The 21,149-nt window shown below is 43.2% G+C and overlaps 1 protein-coding gene across 3 annotated transcripts in view; it reads left to right on the forward strand.

The window, feature by feature from the left end:
- The first annotated feature begins 6,114 nt into the window (after window positions 1-6,114).
- Window positions 6,115-21,149, forward strand: part of NUDT4 (nudix hydrolase 4) — a 30,976-nt gene continuing 15,941 nt past the window's right edge. The window contains exon 1 of one of the 3 annotated variants that reach the window (XM_009559924.2): window positions 6,115-6,485. In XM_009559924.2, coding sequence (XP_009558219.1) covers window positions 6,387-6,485 — 99 coding nt within the window. In that variant the 5' untranslated portion in view covers window positions 6,115-6,386. Of the gene's footprint in view, window positions 6,486-16,395; window positions 16,420-21,149 lie in introns of those variants that run through there. The other 2 variants (XM_009559925.2, XM_054075398.1) reach the window with 2 other exon arrangements.

Consider the following 21,149-nt stretch of genomic DNA (forward strand, 5'->3'; position numbering starts at 1 on the left):
AAAAATAAGCAAAATCCTTGCAAAAAAAGAATTCCTGCCAAAATCCTTGGTGGTTTAGGTCGTCTCTATGATAAAGATAAAAGAATGTTAGATCAATTTAAAAAAAAAATCTTCTTCGGGTACTTTTAGCAAAGATGAGTATCATCAGTCTAGGTTTATTGTAGAAGCCAAATAAAATATGCTAAACAGTTCTGTAAAATATGACTTTTTCTATTTTGCTAAAAGAAAGGCAACCTCAAAACAATCACAATTCACTGAACCTGTAAAAGCACACAAAAGCATGCAATAATCAATATATTAAAATAAACACACTCAGATGTCTACATTCCAATAAACATAACAGTATTTAGCTGATGTCCCTCTTTTCATTTACTAGTAACTATAATTTAGCCCCACTTGTAAGCATTTAATGCAAAAATATCTTTACCAGGAGGGTCACTCTTACCGGCTATCAAGGCAGTCCTTACTGTAATTTCCTGAAGGCAAGATCATAAAGCTGGATTGGAAGACAGTAATAGTGTAATTGCATACAGTTCACACAAGTTATTCAATGATAACAAACTGAAGGAAAAGATATTTGTTGGCAGCTGTAGCAGTGGCTCTAGATTCAATTGAAAATAAGGGAGCCTTGAGGGCAGAGAATGTGACTCTTGTCATAGTGAGCATGTACATGTATTCTCTTTAAAGCACATTTTACAACAGGTTCAGGTGAAGATCTGGCTCGAAGGGAAAAGGCAATGTGGAGCTTACTATGTAAAAGCTGCTTTATGCAGAAACACAATTTAGAAAGAAATGTGTGCAATATTTTAAAGTTGATTCTCTCTGTTCAGCATTTACCAGATGAGAATGTGTCTATGATTTGGCAAGGTTTTTGCATATTTTTTGGCAATTAAAAGTATTTTAAGACTGGCATTTTTGTAACTACTAAATCATTAGAAAGATGACGTTCTGCGTTTGCAGGAAAGCCAGCTTGGCATCGTTCTCATTTGCTTCCATACAGCTAATCACAGAGTAGTATAAAATCTCAGAAGAATCACTGCTCCCTCCTATTACATCCTGGGGGAATATATTACCTTAAATAAGAACTAGCCTGATGAATACTTACGCTTTCTATATACCAAATCTTCTTATGTTCAAATATGTTTGAGGTTTTTTCTCTAGGTCTGGGAAAGGTGCTGACCAGCCTGGTTGTCAGGTTCACCTTGCCAGCCTCAGTGAGCTGCAGGCAGCCTTTCACCAGGCTACAATGCAGGATTTACTGTTCCGAAAGCACACACAATGCAGCACTAGAGGGATGCATGCTCAATACATTGTCTGCTCCTGAGCTGTTGGATTTTTGTGCTAGTTTAACTCTTGAATACCAAATAAATTTTATAACCACGATAGAACAAATTATGATCTAAAAGGATGATAACTAAAGACACTGCTTTCCCTAATATAAGGTAATAATTTGATGTGCTATTTGCAGGGGTGAGAAAAAAAAAATATAAGTATTTCTCTTCAGAGCAAATGTTAATTTGAGGACTGAAAGTACCTTCAAAGCAAATATTTCATTTTTATTAACCATAATAAACAACGATTGGAAAAGAAAGTTACATAAAACTTGCCAGAACATAGTTATTGAACACCGCAGTTTCTAATCTTGGCAATAAATGTAGGTCAAGGGAACTGGAAAATCTAATTACCCGGTAAATTTTTAAACCTGTTTCTATCTTCTCAAGGAAAAGAAAATTGTTTCCTTGCATTTAAGCAGACTTCACTTCACTCAAAGAGTAACTACAGCTAGGTGGAAGGTTATTTTTTCCTGAATGTAAAGATTTTTGAACTTCCTTTAAAGTGTCTTTCCATCCTGCATTGTTTACTCGGCTTGGTTCACACTTGTACTCAAGGTATCCTCAGTTATCACACAATTAACTATTACTGCAGTGCAAAATCCAGAGACACTCTCCACAAAATAAAACAAACAAAAATGCACCTCTGTATAAAATGGACCTTTGGTACCACAGTTCCTTTTAGCAACATAGCCCATGCAATTGTAATTTGATACCCAGTACTCATACAATGCATCATCAAAATATAAAGCAATGTGTCATTACAAAACTACTGTGAATATGAATGTATGACAGCATTGTAAATGTGAATTACTTACTGATTATTTGACTGTTTGACATACAGTTGTTGATTTCTGTGTTTATATAGAGAACATAACTAACAAGAAGACCAAACGCTAAAAAAAAAAATGCAAAAATCTTTGAAGATTCAAGCCTCTTGATGATTCTAAAAACCATGGGCCATTTAAGAATTGCATCTCCAGAAAACAAAAAAATATCATTTCAGGTATTTAATACCTAGCATGATGAATCTCAACTTTTCTCAAAAAAGAAATCCAAAACAAAACAAAAAAAAAAAAAAATCCAGCACCTGTCAAAACAAAATACTTCAAGGTCTAAAACCCCAAACATCCTACCACTTCACTTTTTAGGATTTGTCTGTCATTATTTATTAATACTTTTCCATATTCATAAAGTTGGGTTTCTCCTAGTTTGTAAAATAAAAACCTAATCACATATGGGCAGAAGCTGAGGCTTTCACAAAAAGAAAGCAAGCCCAAATGAATCTACAAATCATTGGAGGCATCACTGAGTTTGAGGATATGTGGGCTACAAAAAGTTAACTATAGCCAACCTACCGACTGTCTCACAGAGCTCTCTCTTCCGGCTCTTACCTCTTGTGATACGTGACAAAGAAACCATCGAGTTTCACAACAGAGATAGGATTTGTGTGTTGTGTTCGGATTTGGCAGTGAAATGTTTTGTTTGGTTTTGGGGGGTGGGAGGGGTGAGTTGTACAAAGTGGAAAAGCTGGCCTAAGCTCATCTGATCTTTGGACACTGTTCTCGTTAAGTATAAATCCCACTTTTGAACTTCTTCCAGTTGCGTGAGAGGTAAAGCCTCCAAATGTAATGAAAAATGATCATTCAGAATGAGCCATGCTGAAGACTTAAAACATGTCTGTCTTAAGAGGTAAACCCTGAAAGAGCAGCTGAAGGAACACCCCAGAGCAAAATGAGTTTTATGACAATGACCTATCACAAAAAAGTGCATTACATGAATGCACATCTATGCTGCTTGTGAAGATGTACCTTTAAAATTGTGTGAGAATATGGCAGTGGAGCAAGGTCGAGCATGTAAAACCTAAGAAAAGTTGGAGCAATGAATAACAGTGCAATCTTAATTTGTATTCCCTGAGTTTCATGACATCATAACACAGTCCCTTTTCTGTATCACGGACATGTTTACAAATACAAGCATCAAAACTATATTTTATCCTTCACCATTCTCAAAGGTTTCAGGCCTTAACCTTTAAACTTTGAACTAAAAAAAATCAGACATTCATTGGCTATTGGTGACAAAAAGAAAAAAAATAGAATTTATTCTGACTAGGGATCCATTAAATATCTACTAAAACTGTATGGAGCCTGAGGCCTGACTGGTGACAGGTAGTGACAAATGAGACCTAGATCTTCACTTTGTAAGGAACAAAAGAAGACATCTAACCCACCAGTCCCCTTGCCGTGGCAAAAGTGGCAGTGGTCTTCTTAAGAAAAAACTGTGTAGAAGCAAATTAAATTTGGAATTTCTTAATCTTTGGGTTTTTGACTTTAGAGCTTACTATAACTAACAGAATAATATAATTCAATACCATTATGGTTTCCCGCCTTTAGCTTCCACGACTTTCAGTGTGATATTGCACTGACTCATTGGACTTAGTTCACACTCTGAAGAACAGAAGGTCCAAATTTCACTAAGAACCAGAGCAACCAGTGATGACGAACTAAACTCCTTTCAACACATGCCACAAAAAGCATATAAAAACTCTGACTTGTTACAGATGAACAAAACGGTTAAAAAAAATCTCAGGATGAAAAAAAAAATAGATGTTCTGGAACAGGAAAAAAGTGGGATAGAAGTTTAAAGAACATTGGTCCATTCTAAGTGCAGAAAGGAGCCTACTGAACTCCAGCAGAATAAAATAAAGATTCAGGAAGATTCAGATAAGGGAAAATGTCATGATACAGGTTGGATGGGTGATTTCTAGAAGTATGTAAGTACACACTGCCTTCCATCTGCCAACATGACTATGCACAAGCAGAAAATACTTTGATGGCTACTTGCAATTGCCAGCTTCCAGGGACACTGAAGAGTAGCATTTCCTTGTTTTGCTTTTGGGTTGGCTTTTGCACGATTTGTTGATGATAATGAGAACACCATAGTGTTCAACCTACCAGATGTAGGTGGATAATAGACCTTCTCCTGGCCTGGTGGCACCATTGGGAAAGCCTTTTGTCTGTCTTTAGTTCCTAAACAATGTTGTTATATAAACAAACAAAAAAAATAGCGTGGGCTGCCGCTTTCCCAGCCTGCACACACCAGTATCTGCTAAAAACGGGAACGCGCAGGAAAGACATGGACCTGTCTGAGTGCATCCAGAGGAGGGACACAAAAAATGACCAAAGGCCTGGAACAACTCCCCTATAAAAGAGGCTGATACAGCTGGGGTTATTCAGCTTGGAGAAGGGAAGACTCCGAGGAGACCTTATTGCAGCCTCTCAATGCTTAAAGTGGACTTGTGAGAAAGATAGGGGAAAACTTTTCAGCAGGGCCTGTTGCAACAGGACAAGGGATAATGGTTTTAAACTAAAAGAGGAGAGGTTTAGACTAGATACCAGGTAGAAATTTTTTCTTTGAGGGTAGTGAAGCACTGGAAGAGGTTGTGCAGAGAAGTGGTAGATTCCCGATGCTTGGAAACTTTCAAGGTCAGGTTGGATGGTGATCTGAGCAACCTGATCTAGTTGACAATGTCTCTGCTCACTGCAGAGGGGTTGGACTAGATTATCTTCATGGTCCCTTCCCACCCAGACCGTTCTATGACTCTAAAAACAAGTTATTTCCAGAACGGATTAACCCACACTGTCAAGACCACACTCTTACTACGGTCCTTCAGCCCCCCCAGCTCCAAATTAGCAAGAGATTTGACTGTTGTGAAATTCATAACAACATTAAAATCAGTGCTCAGAAAGTAACGGAACATGCGTAAGATTTCTGGGAAACTTTATCCATACGCATGTAAGTGGAAAATACATTCTGCATACTGCTTTTGTCTTGTTGCACGATTGATGACGATCACTCCCTCATGTTGCCCAGGCCAGATAAAGGATGCCTGCTTTCTAAAACTCCAAAATGAGTCTTAGAGAGTTTATTATCTGCCATAATTTTCAGTATCAGGCTGACACCTGGGCTGGATGATCTTGGACGTCTTTTCCGACTTCGATGATTCTGTGATTCTACAAACCCCGAGCCACCACCCAGCACAGCACCCCTGCTCCTGTCAGACATCAGTGCTGGGAAAACAGGTGGGAAGGGAGGAAAGAAGAGACATGTGAATGAAGGGAGGGACACATGCATGGAAGGATGGAGGGAGGAAGAAACATATGCATGGATGGAGGGAGGAAGGAAGGGAGGGAGGGAGGAAGGAAGGAAGGGAGGAAGGGAGGAAGGGAGGAAGGGAGGAAGGGAGGAAGGGAGGAAGGGAGGAAGGGAGGGAGGAAGGGAGGGAGGGAGGGAGGGAGGGAGGGAGGAAGGGAGGGAGGGAGGGAGGGAGGGAGGGAGGGAGGGAGGGAGGGAGGGAGGGAGGGAGGGAGGGAGGGAGGGAGGGAGGGAGGAGAGATGCATGCAGGGAGGCAGGGAAGGAGGGAGGGAGTGAGACACGGATGCATGGAAGGATGAAGAGTGGGAGGGAGCAAGAGGCACATGGAGAGAGGGAAGGAGAGAGGGAGGGAAGAAGACGCACAGAGGGATGGAGGGAGGGAGAAAGAGATGCATGGAGGGATGGAGGGAGGGACGGAGAGACACATGCATAGAGGGAGGGAGGCACGGAGGAAAAGAAGCATGGAGGGGGGAAAGGAGGGAGAGACGCATGCATGGAAGGATGGAGGGAAGGATGGGGGAGGGATGGAGGCCGGGAGGGAAGGCCCGCCCCGCGCCGCTCCCCCGGCCCCGCCGGTGACTAAGCACGGCGGCCGCGGCGCCGTGACCGGCCCTTCACCCCCGCCCCCCCCCACCGCTGCCCTCACAGCGCGTGCGCGGCGCGGCGCGGGCGCAGGAATGCGCGTTCCGGTTAAATAGTGGGCGCAGGGGCGGCCGCCGCGGGGGGCTGAGCCGGGGGAGCCTCCATGGCGCGGCGCGGCTCCTGCGGCGGCATCGGCGCGTTGCTGCTGTGACAGCCGGCACCGGCCATTGCTCCCGAGCGTCCCGGGGGGAGGCGGCAGCGGTGGTGAGAGCGAAGCCGTGGTGGTGGCCGAAGGCAGCCGGCGTGTCACCGCCTCTATGATGAAATTTAAGCCGAACCAGACGCGGACATACGACCGGGAGGGCTACAAGAAGCGGGCGGCGTGCCTCTGCTTCCGGAGCGAGCGGGAGGACGAGGTGAGCCCGCCGAGGGACGCGCTTGTGAGGCCGGGGGCGCCGGCACCCACCCGCCCTTTGTGTGGGCCCTCGGGGGCACCCCGTGCGCTCGCCCGGCAGTGCCGGGGCTCCTCGAGCCGGGGAGGAGGCGGGGAGAGGCGCACACCTCCCCCCCGCCATCCGTGCATCCGAGACCCGGAAAGGTGCGACGCCCCGTGCGGATCGCGATTGCTGGAGCGTGGGGAGGGGAGCAAACCCCTTCCAGGGGCACCCCCTGCAGCCGAGCCGGGGCTCCCCGAGCCGGAGGGGGAGGCGGAACTCTGCGAACCCCGCTGGCTGGAGCAGGGGGGGTGGTGGGAGCAGACCCCTCTTAGGGGCACCCCGTACGTACGCACAGCCGAGCCCTGGGAGGGTGCGACGGCGCGGAGCCACGCGAGCAGGGAGGCGATGGGAGCGAACAGCCCCCTGCAGCCGAGCCGGGGGAGGAGGCGGAGCTGTGCGAACCCCGCTGGCTGGAGCAGGGGGGCGGTGGGAGCAAACCCCTCCCAGGGGCACCCCCGGCACTCGCACGGTCGCGCCGGGGCGCCCCGAGCCGGGGGAGGAGGTGGAGCTGTACGAGCACCACTCGCTGGAGTCTGGGGGGCGGTGGGAGCAGACCCCTCCCCTAGGAAGATGCGACTCCCCGTGCGAACCTCGCTCGCTGGAGTCTGGGGTGGGGGGTAATGGGAGCAAACCCCTGCTAGGGGCACCGCCTGCAGCCGAGCCGGGGAGGGGGAGGACCTGCGCGAACCCCGCCGGCTGGAGAAGGGGGGGCGGTGGGAGCAGACCCCTCCCCAGGGTCACCCCGTGCACACGCGCAGCCGAACCCCGGGAAGGTGCGGCGCCCCTTGGTGACCGCGCTCGCTGGAGTCTGGGGGGGCAATGGGAGCAAACCCCTCCCAAGGGCACCCCCTACTCTCGCACGGTCGCGCCGGGGCTCCGGGGGAGGAAGTGAAGCAGTGCGAAGCCGGCTCGCTGGAGCAGGGAGGCGATGGGAGCAAACCCCGCCTAGGGACACCCGCTGCGCTTGCACAGTCGCGCCGGGGCTCCCCGGGCCTGGGGAGGAGACAGAGCCGTGCGAACGCCGCTCGCTGGAGCAGGCGGTGGCGGCGGGAGCGCGGTGGCCCCGCACATCACCCGGGGCGGGGCGGGGCGCGGTCCCACGTGCGCGGCGCCCGCCTTTGTGCGCGGCTCTGCGCGCCCCTCGGTGCCGCTGGGCGGGGGGGGGGGGGGGGGGGCGCGGCTGCCGCGGTGGCACCGGCTGTATGGCCGGGCAGAAACCCGGTTAATGTGTAATGGCATTGAGGGCAGGGCCGGTGCTGGCCTTAAAATGACACCCCGTGCCGGGGAGGCTCCGAGGAGATCTTATGCCGACCTTCCAGTGCCTGAAAAGAGCTACAAGAAAGCTGGAGAGGGACTATTCATAAAAGCTTGTGGTGATAGGAGGAGGGGGAACGAGTATAAACTGGAGAGGGTTAGATTTAGGCTTGATATGAGGAAGAACTTCTTCACTCTGAGAGTGGTGAGGCACTGGCACAGGTTGCCCAGGGAAGCTGTGGCTGCCCCATCCCTGGAGGTGTTCAAGGCCAGGTTGGATGGGGCCTTGGGCAGCCTGAGCTAGTGGGATGTCCCTGCCCATGGCAGGGGGGTTGGAACTAGATGATCTTTAAGGTCTCTTCCAACCCTAACTATTCTGTGATTCAATGATTCTATGAATGTTTTGGGTTTGGAAAAGTTGTGACTCAATGGGGGTTTCCCAATGAGGGAGTAAAAGGGGGGATGAAAAAATGTTGGAGCTCAGGGGTGTTGTGGGTTTGTAGCTCTTAGCCTGGATTTTATGTGCAGCGGAATTGGGAGGTGGGAAGGAAGTTGTCCTATATTCCTGAGCCCAGGTCAATGGCACTGGCCATCCATCATCTGGGAACTTTGCGAATCGCTTCGTTGCACAATGCAGTTACAGACTGTCTCGGGCTGGAAGTGTACCCTTTCCTAACTTTTGTTTTCATTTTGTTCTTTGGTAGCTAAAAATAACTGAGCAACTTGATCCAGTGGAAGGTGTCCCTGCCCAGGGCTTGGAACCAGATGAACTTTAAGGTCCCTTCCAACCCAAACCATTCTATGATTCTAACTGCAGAGGTTAGGGCTTGGTTGAATTCCCTCCCCCTTGCCCTTTTATCTCTGTGTGGGAAGAAGCTAGTGTCCTGTCTGAACTGTCAATGTGACAAATTTCTTGCTTATTTTTGAACATCAGGTAAGGAATGTAATGCAGTAGGGAGAGGCCTGATCTCAAAGTACTAACCCTTGAACTTCAGCAAAAATTCTGTAGGGTGTTCTAGTGTAGGCTGTTCCCTGTGTGGTGTAAATACAGCCTTGGGATTGCACTGGTCAGCTTTTCGTAATGTTATAAAGGAAACGAGTGCCCAGCAGAAATTTAGCTAGTTCTTGCTGTTAGTGTGGCTTCTATTTGCTTTCAGCAGCACCTCTGATATTCCAGTGTGCTTCCCCCTTTATGTCTTGGGTATTTATTTTTGGATACTACTTCAGCTCAGACTTGTTTGCAGTTCAAGAACCTTAGCTACTCTTACAGCTTTCTTGCACCAGTTGTAGTTGATTGGGGTCTCCTTTGCCAGTAACTTCATTCATTCTTCATTTCCTGATGCAACGTCCTATATTCTTTTTGAATTTTGTATCTAAACGAGACAGCTGTCAGATTAAAAAAAATTCTTCAACCGTAAGAAGAACGTCTGAGGCTAAAGATGGTAGCAGTAGCAGCAGCTTTGCTGGGCTGTGTAAGAAGAGAGAATGCTGACACTCGTTGCACTGGAGCTCTTTGGAGTATTGTGATGGAGCACCTGTACAGCTGGCATGGGGCTGAGCTTTGGCATTGTGCAAGCAGACACAACTTGAGGATGAAATTAAGTAACACCAAGTCAGAAATGGGACATAAATTAAGCATGTGGAAACAGTTCAAATTATTTTCTGGTAAGTTATTTCCAGAAAAGCACTGGCAACATCTTGAACTTGCTTAGCTGTTTCCCAAGAGCCAGCTCTATCTGTATCAGCACAAAACCTATACCTTGGAAGCTTGATGCCTGACTTCTGTTTGTGATTTACTTGTATCAACTGCCACGTTCCCCACATTGTCTGGAAGAGACTTGCTTCTTCTGTTCTTCAGCACAGTTGTCTGTGTAGGTCTACTTCAGACTCTGTGTGAATGTCTTCAGTGTTTCCTGTCCAGTTGTTTAGAGATTGTACCTCTGATTTTCAGCTGACTTACATCTCCAGGGATCTCGAAGTGCAGGGTGACTTCTGCTTTGCAGGAGCAGAAAGGCAGTACCTGGGTGATGGAAGGGAGAAGAGATGAACAGCAGGCTCCTGTAGAAGCTGTTTGGGGGGGAAAAAACTAGTTTTCACAGTTATTTTAACCTGCAAGTGTACTACTCCCTAAGCAAAGAGTTGCTAGACGTTGTAAAGAGAAAACAGAACAGACAACTGAAAGCATTCTTTAGCAATCCATTTATTTTTAGGAGTCTTAAAGCAAGAAATCAGAATCCCAAGTGTTTAGTTTACTGGAGTTACTGTCTGCATGACTATCTCAATAGGTCACATTCAGCTGGTCAGGTTCTATCTGGAAGATTGAGTATCTGCAGCAATCTTCTGACACAAATCTTAGAATTAACCTGTCACCCTACATCTGTTCTGATTTTCTGAAAGGCCAGTCCATATCATGATAGTTCTTTCATCTACTTTGGTTTGACAGCTGTATTTTTTTTGAATGTGGGTGACAGTTGTAGCTGCTTTAGATGGAATATCAGTGTATCGTGTAAAAGATTACTAATACTTCTCTAGTAGCTGTATCAGAAAAAACCCACGGTGATAGGACCCGTCTTTATCATGATTTATCATATTGTGATTAGTGGTGGTATTGAAGCCTCTAAATTCAGAATTCACGAGGTGGGAATAACTTGCACAGGGTATTAAAAATTTCTGTTACATTAGATTCACAACATGTTCTTCTCAAGCGTAATTCTCCTGCAACTTCAGCATGGGATTCCCTGTTGATACTGTGACTTGACAGGCACTGCCTCTCAATTTGGAGACGTACAAGTTTCAGTAATATCTTTCTGTGGTCATCACCAATGAAAATCAGGCCAGTGACTAAAGCATTCCATTATCTCTGTTGTTAGTCATCTTTTGGCAAAATCTGTGTGTTGTGGCTTCTCTTGGTCTATTTCCTATCCAGATTGCACTTCTAATGCTACCATCCTAGCCTTGTTGAAGTTCCATGTCACAGCTGAGTTTTTATGGACAGTGAAGCAACATGTCAATTGAAAAAGGCTGTGGTAACAAAGGATATCCTTCGTAAAACCGTATTCCCATTCATTTGCTGTTCACTTTGTTTCTTAATTTGAAACATAGGTGGGTTCTATAATACCACTGATGTAAAATTCAGTCTGGTGGTTCCTGCAAACAGCCTGAAATACAGCCGCTGAACTCCTCTCCAGCTGCGGCACCCTGTCAATTAGATTTACCAAGAGTTTTTGCTGCCAGCCTTAAAACTGTTGAGTCAGTTCTCTTGGGTGTTACAGGCTGGAATCTGGGTATGCCTGCAGTCTTGCAACCTGCCCATAGCTTCCGCTTTGTCTTGACAGCTGGTATTGCAGCTGAAACCACGTACTTGTGAGATGACCGATGGCTGTCCAGATGAAGCGCTGCAAAAATCCTCCCTTCCTGTTTCTTCATCAAGTGACTCCACGTGTGCCAATTTACTGCTATATAGCCCGCTTTTGTTTAGATTTTGTAGCCTTCATGTCGTGATATGCCAGGATTTAAGAAAATAAAAAAAATCCTGGAGAAAGCCCAGATAGCCAAGTTAATGTGGCCAGTAGCTTTGTATATTTTTTGCAGAGTTGTAGAGATGATCTGTTGGGAGTACTGGCATTAAAGTGTCGCCTGTTCTGGTCTCTCAGTGCTGTCGTTTGGGCTGAAGAGAGAGCAAGATGGCTGGATATGAGCTTAAGTGCTGACTCCTCTCATTCTTAATGGAAATGAAGCAGTAATTGCAAGTACTGTCTGCCCTTTGAATGAAAAAAAAGGACTGAAAGTTAAGCAGGAGAAATCCTCTGGAAAAAAAAAAAAACAAACCAGGGCTGTGTGGGCGTGAAACGCGTTTGATTTGAACAGGCAAGAGGCTGTAAGGTGTGTGCAAAAAGCTGATGGTATTCAGCCAATTGGGATGGGCTGATGGATTTGTGTATGAGGAAATGCAAGTATCTCTTAAGCAACTAGGATATGTAGATGAGCCTGCAGGAGAATATCTCGGTGCTGTGCGGACTGACCACTTCCACAGGTTGGAATTACTGATACAGTCAGTACTCTGCAGGCACGGCTGTACATAAAATGCTGCTGTTTTAGGGTCTGGGAAGATGATAGGCAAGGACGACATTCTTGCTTCTCAAAGCAGAGAACGAGGCAGGCCTTTAAAGCAGCAAGAACAAAGAGTAATAAACATTTTTTTTCAGTCATTTGGATAACAGAAGCCATTTTAAAAGCTAATTTAATTTTTCTTCCATTAACTGCATGTTATACAAATAAATGAGCAGTTATTTTTTAATACCTTGTATATAAAGCTTGAGTGCATTCTGATTATTTTGGCAGCTATAATGATGCTTTATGTAACTGAATGTAGTACTGAAAGTCCTACGTTAGTGTTCGGCTAGCAGATCTAAAAAAATAATTTCATAACACAGAAAAAGTCTTCAGGCCTTTCAATTTTGCCATTTTGTTGTCCAGCCTTTTACAAGAGAGAAAAAGATGGGAAGGGTTTCCTGTCAAGACAGTAGTGAAGGTAACTGTATTGTCATGCACTTGTGGAAAATGTAGATTTAGTTTTGGGTTGTTATTTTCCTGTAGCAGGGCATACATTTACACGTCAATTATTGCCACTTAATTTTGAATTAAAAATAATAGCTCCTATATCGCCTTTTTGGTCTGATATAGACAATTATATTACTTGGGCTGTAGAAAATGGAGATTTAAGAAACCCTTGTTTAGTCTACTTTGTTCTGGTTGTCACTGTTTTTTGATTCTTTTTTAATTAAAAAAAATAGTATTGTTATTTGGTTCCTTACAGCTGTTGCTTCATATTAGCAATAGTTTTATTAAGGGATAATAAAGGAAAAAGTAAAATGTTAATTTTGTTTGCCTGAATCCAAATCATCTGAGAACCAGAAAGACCTGGTGTAATGTAAGCTGATCTATAGAACTGGGGCCCAGATGTGTCGCCTGGCTACTGTGGCAGAATGAGGTATTATAGGAATTATTACAAATAAACATGCTTTGTGATGAAAACTTCCATGCAGAATTTGTCACTTGGTTTCTTTATCCTTGAGTGTAAACGCACTGGTAATGTGTGCTTTAAAATATAACCTGAAATGTGACTCTGGCACTGCATTTAAGGCTGACGTGCTCTCTGAAGCGATGTATTGATTGATGCCAATTACCTAGATTGCCCTACGATTGCCTAATAGAATATAGGCATATTTTAGTATACCAGAGAATACATGCTTCAGTATGTGCTTCAGGCACACTGTGGTTTGCACTTGTTCTGTCTCCTGTCCCTGCCTTGCTAGCGTACAGGAGGATATAGAATCATAGACTGGTTTGAGTTGGAAGGGACCCTAAAGATCATCCAGCTCCAACCCCACTGCTGTGGGCAGGGACACCTCCCACTAGATCAGGTTTCCGAAAGCCTCATCCAGCCTGTCCAGGGATGGAATATCCACAACTTCTCTGGACAACCTAGTCCAGTGCCTCACCACCCTCAAAATAAAAAAGTTCTTTCTAATCTCAAAATCTCTCCTCTCTCAGTTTAAAACCATTTCCCCCGTCACTGCACTCCCTTATAAGGAGCATCTCCCCAGCTTTCCTGCTACTGTAGTTTTTCCTCAGCATTTTCTTGATTTTTGGACATCATTGTGTTGTGTTGGAAGTGGTATAGTTTAAAAAATCAAGATCTATAAATAGCTTCCAAAATGGCTCTTAATGATGTGTGTCTGCTTGTGGTGTATCCCTGCAGGCTGGTATGGGGTTCTGCAGGGATTTAAGCTTGTGTTAATGTTAAATAAGAATAAGTGAATGTTAGGTTGCTGTGGTAGGGTTTATGTTAGGTAACCAACTTACAAAACACAACTGCCTTGTTATCCTTACTTCCCCAGAAAACCAGCTTTCTGCAGGCATTGCATATGCACCTTGCCTTCACGTTGAGATCTTTTTTGACAAACTGCCACTGCTTGCCAGCAGTGTAAGCATGTGGGTTCCGGGAAGCTATAGGAATTCAGCTGTCCGCCACAGCAGGAAACTTCAGTCTTCAATCATGCCTGTTCAGATACTAAGATCAGTCAACCAGGAACTGTTTTTTGAATTGCGAAACCTCAATTGTTTTTTTTCCAGTACCTATGATATTGCTTGTCTGTGCCATACAAATGTGTCTAATGGAGTGGTTAGTTGCTCAAAATGGACTGTGGCAGAACAAAACACAGCCGTGCCTGTATAACATCAGGCTGAGGTATCCTGCAACAAAACATGCTTTGTCTTTTGCCCTATTTTTGAACTACTGATATTTGTGTTTAGATACTTGAGGAAAATATCCTTTATAGCTTACTTGCACCATCCTAAGTTTACTTTGTGGATTTAAATTGGTGGTTAAATTTCTGTTCAAATTGCCCCACTTAACTCAGTACTGCTCAAGTTACCAGTTTCTGAGAAACAGCAGTGTCAGACTTCTTCAGAAATATACACAAATCCTAGATGGAGATATATATATGCGTATATACACACACACGCGTATATAGCCATGTTTTATTAAACATCTTTTGTAAATGCATCAGTTCATGGACCACAGGTTGATGTATAGTTTTTTTACAGGCCTGTTTGTAGAACATTTAAAGCTTATTGCGATTAGATGGCTTTCACCAGTTATTCCAACTTGAAGAAAGATGTTTGCCTTTGGTCCATCACTTATTTCCTGAAACACTACAATCTGACTTGGTGCTTAAGCACTTCAGTGGAACCAGATCTACACATATCAATATTTTAAAGCAGATTTTGTCTTCAAAGATGCATGTCTTTTTTCCAAGTATCTCAAAGACATAAAAGGCGACAATAACTGGTACTTGTCAAGAAGTAACCTTGTTATGTCTTTACCTGCAGTTGAATGGTTCTTAAAGACTTGGGAGTTCTTGTTTCTGACAAGTGCTTGGAAGCTGATCCCTTAGTCAAACAGATTATGTTGCTGAGTAACCGGTAAAGCCCAGTTCTCCTGCTCAAGATTAGGCTCTGGTTTCAAGTTGCAAAGACATGGGCAGCAATGTGAGTTTTAGCTCTTCCCCTTCTACCTTATGTGCTTTCCCTGGGTCTGTACTGGCTAGCATAAGGGAAGAAAGGACGTACTCTAAACCTGTAAAGCAGATCAGGGAACTAACCTTGCAAGAGAAATAAAACTTCTTCTATAGACACCCAGGGGAGAGGGTTGTCTTGTTTGTAGGGGTTTTTTTTTCTGCTAGAAATCTCCTTTTGCCATATGGCTGGGTGCAGGATCTGCACCCTTCACTGCACCATGAGACCTGTCACATCTGATTCTCCAAAGCATACCAAAGCCTAGGGGGAGATCTAATGTTACAGGTGTCTGGAGTGCTTGTTGACGTGAGGAAATGCGTTCTGACTGACGTACCAGAGTAGTATAGTGCTGTCTGTTCCTGATAGGAACACTTCAGCCGAAGAACAAAACAAAGTACTTTAAATAGCCAGAGGAAGGTACTCAGATTCTGAATCACTGTAATGTGTTAGCCAAATCTGCGAATTTAATGTGAAATAAAACTTATAGAATAATAGATTTTTTTTTAGTTACAGGTTATAGAAAAACTTCTGAAAAAGGCTGATGTTTTTCTTCCTGTTGCCACGTAGCCTTAAAATCATAAGATCTCAAAGGAAAAATAATTTTCAGATCTATTTTTGAAGTATTATAAAAATATATGGATATATTTATTTATCTTGCATCTTCAGAATGCCAGTAAAGTTGCACTAGCTGATATCCAAGCATTGTGCTGCTGCTTGAAGAGTGATCTTCTGCTTAAAGTTGGGACTTGCCTTGTGTAGACAGAACCCAGTTTTCTGGGTTGTGTTCAAGATGCTGTGCTCAAGTTAATGAGCATTAGGATTAATGCACTGCTAGTTATGTTTCTCTGCTGTTCTGCCAGTTCCTGTTCGTTGATACTAAATCTTCTTTTTAACCTCTGTCAAAGCTGGGGACTGCTGTTCAGTCTATTGTCTGAAGAACTTTGCCAGGGGCTTTTGAATTGGCTTGGGCTAATCTGAAACTGGGTAGTCATGCCTTTCTGCTGCAGTTTGTGGGGTGGTGACCCTTGTGTGGCTGTGTACTGATCAGTAGTGGAGCGTGTGCAGGCTGAAAACTAAGCTTGAATGGTACAAGCCAGTTTTCATCCAGATCAGTTTCTGGAACTCACTATGCCAGTGTAAGGGAAAAAGTAAGGATGTTGTAGCCTTGACTTTAATTAGCTTTTGAAATGCTGTCAAAACTGATCCCAAGGTTTATTTTACTACTCTGCAATAACTTTTGTGCACATTAAATCTCCAGGTTAAGAAAAGTAATTTTGAAAAATGATTGCAGTAAAGAATGAGGACTGTAAGCCATCAGTCTGCTGAGAATATTTTCAGGAAGGCACAAGTATATTTCTTACTAAATACTGCCGGTGGGCCATCGCCACAGCAAGGTGTAAAGCTCTTTTGCATTTTTCGTCTTTCTGGGGTCCAAAAAGAGACCATGACATTCTAGGAAAAGGATACCACGGTAACCTATATGGGAACTGAGAAACTGCTTCAGAACTACAGAAATGAGGTAGGGATTCTTAAAATAGCAAAAAGTGTTACTTAAAGGAAATTCCTAACTACAGTAGCACATTGAAATATGCTTTCTAATTTGAAATGTGTACTTTTTGCCCAAATACTTGTGCAGTGAATCCTGCAAATATGGTGCAACTGTCCGTTTAGTGGTTTGATAGTGTTTATAAGAGATGCTTTTCTTTGCTCCTGGTTAATGTTCCTGTGTTGTGCCATTCAATGTCATTTCCCATTACTTTTAAGGAAGCTCCTGAGCTGAAAACAATTGGAAGTGCTAGGGAACACTGAAATATTTCCTACTTGTACTCTTCCTGAGCATCTGCTTATGGCTGTTCTGAAACAAATCATGGAGCTTGCCTGGCCCTTTTGGCTGTATTTGGATTAAATCATCTGTGACTCTTTCAGATGCTTGTAACTTTGGCAGACTCAACCATGTAGGCTGAAGGTCTCCATGCTGAGTGTGCTAGGTTAGACTGTATTAACTTCCATCAAAGTACGTCCTGTTTTCTCAGAAAAGGGTTGGAATTTTTTTTGCCTGTTCATGTTTCTGATGTGAGGATGTAACAGTACATCTGTCCTAACAGCATTTTAACACCGTTTTGTAGCTGAGAGCTATTTCTTGCTGCCTCTACAATCTTTCCTATACACTGATCAGTTTAAAGCTTCTGAAATTGTTTGCACTCACCTTCATAGAGCGTGGGAGCTAAATCTTTCGTCTTCCATGCATCTAACTTCTCATTTCTTTCTCTGCACAGTGTTTAGTCGTACACCTGAGCAATGTGGTGTTCTTCGTAACTGAGCCACTTGTGCTTAGAGGCCTTTTGGGAGTAGGGGGTTGATTCTCTTCCCCTAAAAAGCAATTCCTTTTAACTGCTAGTTTTAGTAGAAAGAAAAAAGGCAGACATGGCTATCCATCAGGATTAGTGGGTGTGATGAGAGGGGAGAAAATGGGATGTGCAGCGGGAAGAGAGGAACAGATGTGATTAGGCTGGGAGAAGAGAGCTTGCAAAGATGTCTAATGACAAATAAATTTCTGTGGAACTTGTTTGATTATAAGTACATTTTTCCTTGCAAGTAATACATCCGCTATGGAAAAATTCCCATTTTGCATTTGGTTTATAACAGCTTCTGCTGTTGTTGCTTCATTCTTTTATGTTGAAGGTGACTCTGCTCTGAAGTCAAAGAATCCCACCATGGGGGGTGTTGCTCTGTCTAGTAAGTTTCATCCCTAACCTTGATTATTTTTTTTAATGTAAGCTGATTTTAGTACAATTATTTTTATGAGCTCTAATGGCCCACAGTTAAGGAAGGTAGTAAGCAACAATATTTTGTTTAAAATTAAGTAATTTTCTACCTCTGTGCTTGATATGGGGGGAAAAAAAAAAGAGCTTTTGGCTGTAATTAGTATTATTCTGAGCTGTTGCCATTTTAGTCATCTGAAATGGATGGCTGCTAACTGTTTCATGTGTTTCTCTTGACTTGAGAACACTGAATGGGCCAAAACTTTGGCATACTTCTCTAGAAGTTTCCAGTTGTTTGTCTGCAGGCTTTAGCACTTAGAGTGAGCAAGTCCCATGATGCCACTTGCCCTGTGATTACTTTTTGGGTTTTTGGTTAACCATATCATGGTTAAGCATACAGATAGGTGCTTATTACGAGTAGGCTGGCTAGCAATGTCTCTTCCTCACTGCACTCAAAGGTCATTGCTATTCTTGGACTTGAAAACAAGGTAAAAACTTGACTAGTAAGACAGCAGAGGAATTTTCCTTTTCTCCTTCTAGCTGAATTTTGAAGCTTTACTGCTTCACTTGGCAGTATTATGGAAAAGAATAACTTTACCTTAGTCTTTGGAGTAAGATAAACTTAACTTTAGAACTAGGTAAGCAGGTTTGATGCCATTACTCTGTATTTCAGAAACCTTTTGAAGAAGCCAGTCATCAATAGTAAGGCTTTTTCAGAGACATGGGAATGGCAGTGATCACTGGCAAGTAACACAGTACAAGAAATCTTGGTCCTCTCTCTGCATTCAGAGATATGGGGTATGGGTTTCCCTGTGTAGTTCCTTCATTTTCTTCTGAGCCCAATGAGATTAATACAAAATCTGGTGTGCGTAGGCCAGAAAAAAAAGGTAAGTGCGTGAGATTCTGCAGTCTTGATTTTCAGTAAGCTAATGCAATCTGTGTGAACATGAACCTCCTCAAAAAAAGACTGGATATCGAGCCAACCTGGGTCTCTTCTCCTGTTTTGTTTATCTTACATTAAGGGAAGATGAATTGCTGGCATTTTGCTGCTGATTTTGCATCTCTTGGCACATGATGCATTGTCAACCAAGCACAGCTTTTTCGTGTCTTCATTTTTAAGTGATCTGTGTATTTACAGCCTAGTAATTCTGGTACTCAGATGTGGGTGCTGAACACTTAAAGATCAAAACACCTGAAAACTCAGTCTACTACATGGAATAAAAAACAACACATGCACAAAAAAAAAACCCCTGTAGAAATGAGTACAAGATTGCTTGCTGCCATAACAGAAAAAAATCTGCATGGAGTGCCTTTCAGCCTTACCACACATATTGTAATTGCTAACTATCACCTCTTGACTTTTGTTGGAATTGATTACCACCAAGTATGTTTTTGCTACTGTGCTCTAGGACTTGCTGGCTTCATATGTTAATGTTACTGGGTGGAAAAAATTGTGCTCCCGAAGGTCTCAGGGATATACCTTAGTGTGGTCCCTTGGATTCACACTGTAAAAGTATTGGGATTACAGGAGAATAAACCATAGAGGGAAAGGAGTTTGTGAAAAATGCTTCAGATCCCACATTAGGGGAGACTTGGCTAGTTGCCAAATTGAATTCCCAGGCTTTACTACTTGGAAGTTTATTGTATGTATAGCTGTAAAGCCTGTCTACCAGACTTGATGTATTTTAATGTTGATTACTTGCTACATGTATTTGCCTCTGCTTTTTAAAAGGGTAATTTAAAGCTGATAGATATATAAACCCAGCTCAATAGAACGTTGATCAGGTTATCAGTAATCAACTATTATATATAAGAGCATAAAAATTTCTGGCTTTATGCGTAAACTGGCAACCTGATTTATCCCTTAAAAGTAATTAAGAATTTTGTGTTTAGCCTTAACTAAAAGTGAATGCTGATTAAAACCATTCTACCAAGCTGGGAATGATTTAATGTGATATAATCATCCTTTTGTTCATCATTGTTGCTAGCTTTCACACGACTGCAGTGAGTGCTGGTTTCATCAGCAGAAAATAATGTGCAATGCTTATGTCTGGGAATTCATAACTTGATTTTTACAACTGCTCTTTAAACATTGTCAACAGGACAGGAAAAAAAAAACCCTACATGTTCAAAAACTTCCTGAAACTACATTTAGTGGAGCTGTGTACCCTCTGTGAGAATCTTCAGTTATACTTTCAAAGGTTCCTAGGAAATTAAAACCTTTGGTTGTAGGGATCAAGTTTAGATGCATTTCTGTCTAATGTTGTTGTCTTTGCTGGCTATTTCTAGGTTTTTAGACAGCTGAATAAAATGTTTGAGTTGACTGGAAATGCAAACATTCAGCTGCTAAGAATGATTCTGTACAAAATGAGGTCAATGCCGTGTTCCTTCTTGAGCATAGGAAAGATTTGGGGGAAATTAGTACAGTGGAGAACTATTCAGAGTAGGAAGAATCTTGACTGCAATAAAATAAACACTACAACAAGAGAATATCTGTCAGATGAGGCCTTTCTAAGGGCACCACAGTACACTCATGGATCGTTGCATTCACAAAGATATGCAGTCATCTTAATTACATTCCCTGGTTTCTGTAGGTGAACCTACACTGTATTTCCTTGAGTGCCAAAGAAACATAGCATAAGTGATAAGCATTTCCCCATTGCCCTCGTCGGGGAATCTTTTTTTCCTGTTAAATCCAACAGAAGATGAGTTTATGAAGATCATAAAGATAGGTGGTGAGGGCTGGAGTGTCACTTCAGTCGTCTGGTTCCAGTCAATGCTTCAACCTTTAGACTGAGATTCTTGTTGCTTGGCTTTTTAATTACTTTTAAAGGTTCAAGCACTGCCCCTGTTCCCTTTGCTCCACACGGTTGCCCTTTGACTTCAGGGTAGGGCATATTGCCTAGATTATGAAGTGTGCTACTACACAGAAGATTGAAGATGTCTTACTAATCAGGATGTGTCTCAACTACGAGTTAAACTGTTTTCACGTTGTCCTGAGTCAAGGTCTGACTTCCATTGTCTTCTGCTGCAGTTTACTCTAGATGTGAGGCATCTTAGTTTGGGCAGGTGGCTAAGATCTTCTCAGCCCTGACTATTCTGAAGGAAGGATCTTACAGACAGTGTTCTTTAAATTGGCGTAGACCAATGATACAACCAAGATACAGAGTCAAGTTAAGTGAAATTGAAGTGTCTTGGGAAAAAATCTGTATTAAATTTAGAAATCATTTAAAATTCAGTGTGTTGCAGTTTCGCCTCTTACAGAAATGTTAAAAGAAACAGAATTGGACAAGGGCCAATGAAGTACTCCCCTTATAATTAGATTGAGCAATATTGCAAGCATGCTGTGCTAACGTAACACTTCAGTGACTGAAAAGAGCTTTGTCTGAGAATAAAAATTGGACGCATTTTCCGAAGTCCATTTTTTTAGCCAGATATTGCAATTCCAGAAGAGTTAGTTTAACTTCTGTGTGATTAAAATGTCTTA

This window comes from Cuculus canorus, chromosome 1 (genome assembly GCF_017976375.1).
Source record: "Cuculus canorus isolate bCucCan1 chromosome 1, bCucCan1.pri, whole genome shotgun sequence".
Classification (NCBI taxonomy): Eukaryota; Metazoa; Chordata; class Aves; order Cuculiformes; family Cuculidae; genus Cuculus; species Cuculus canorus.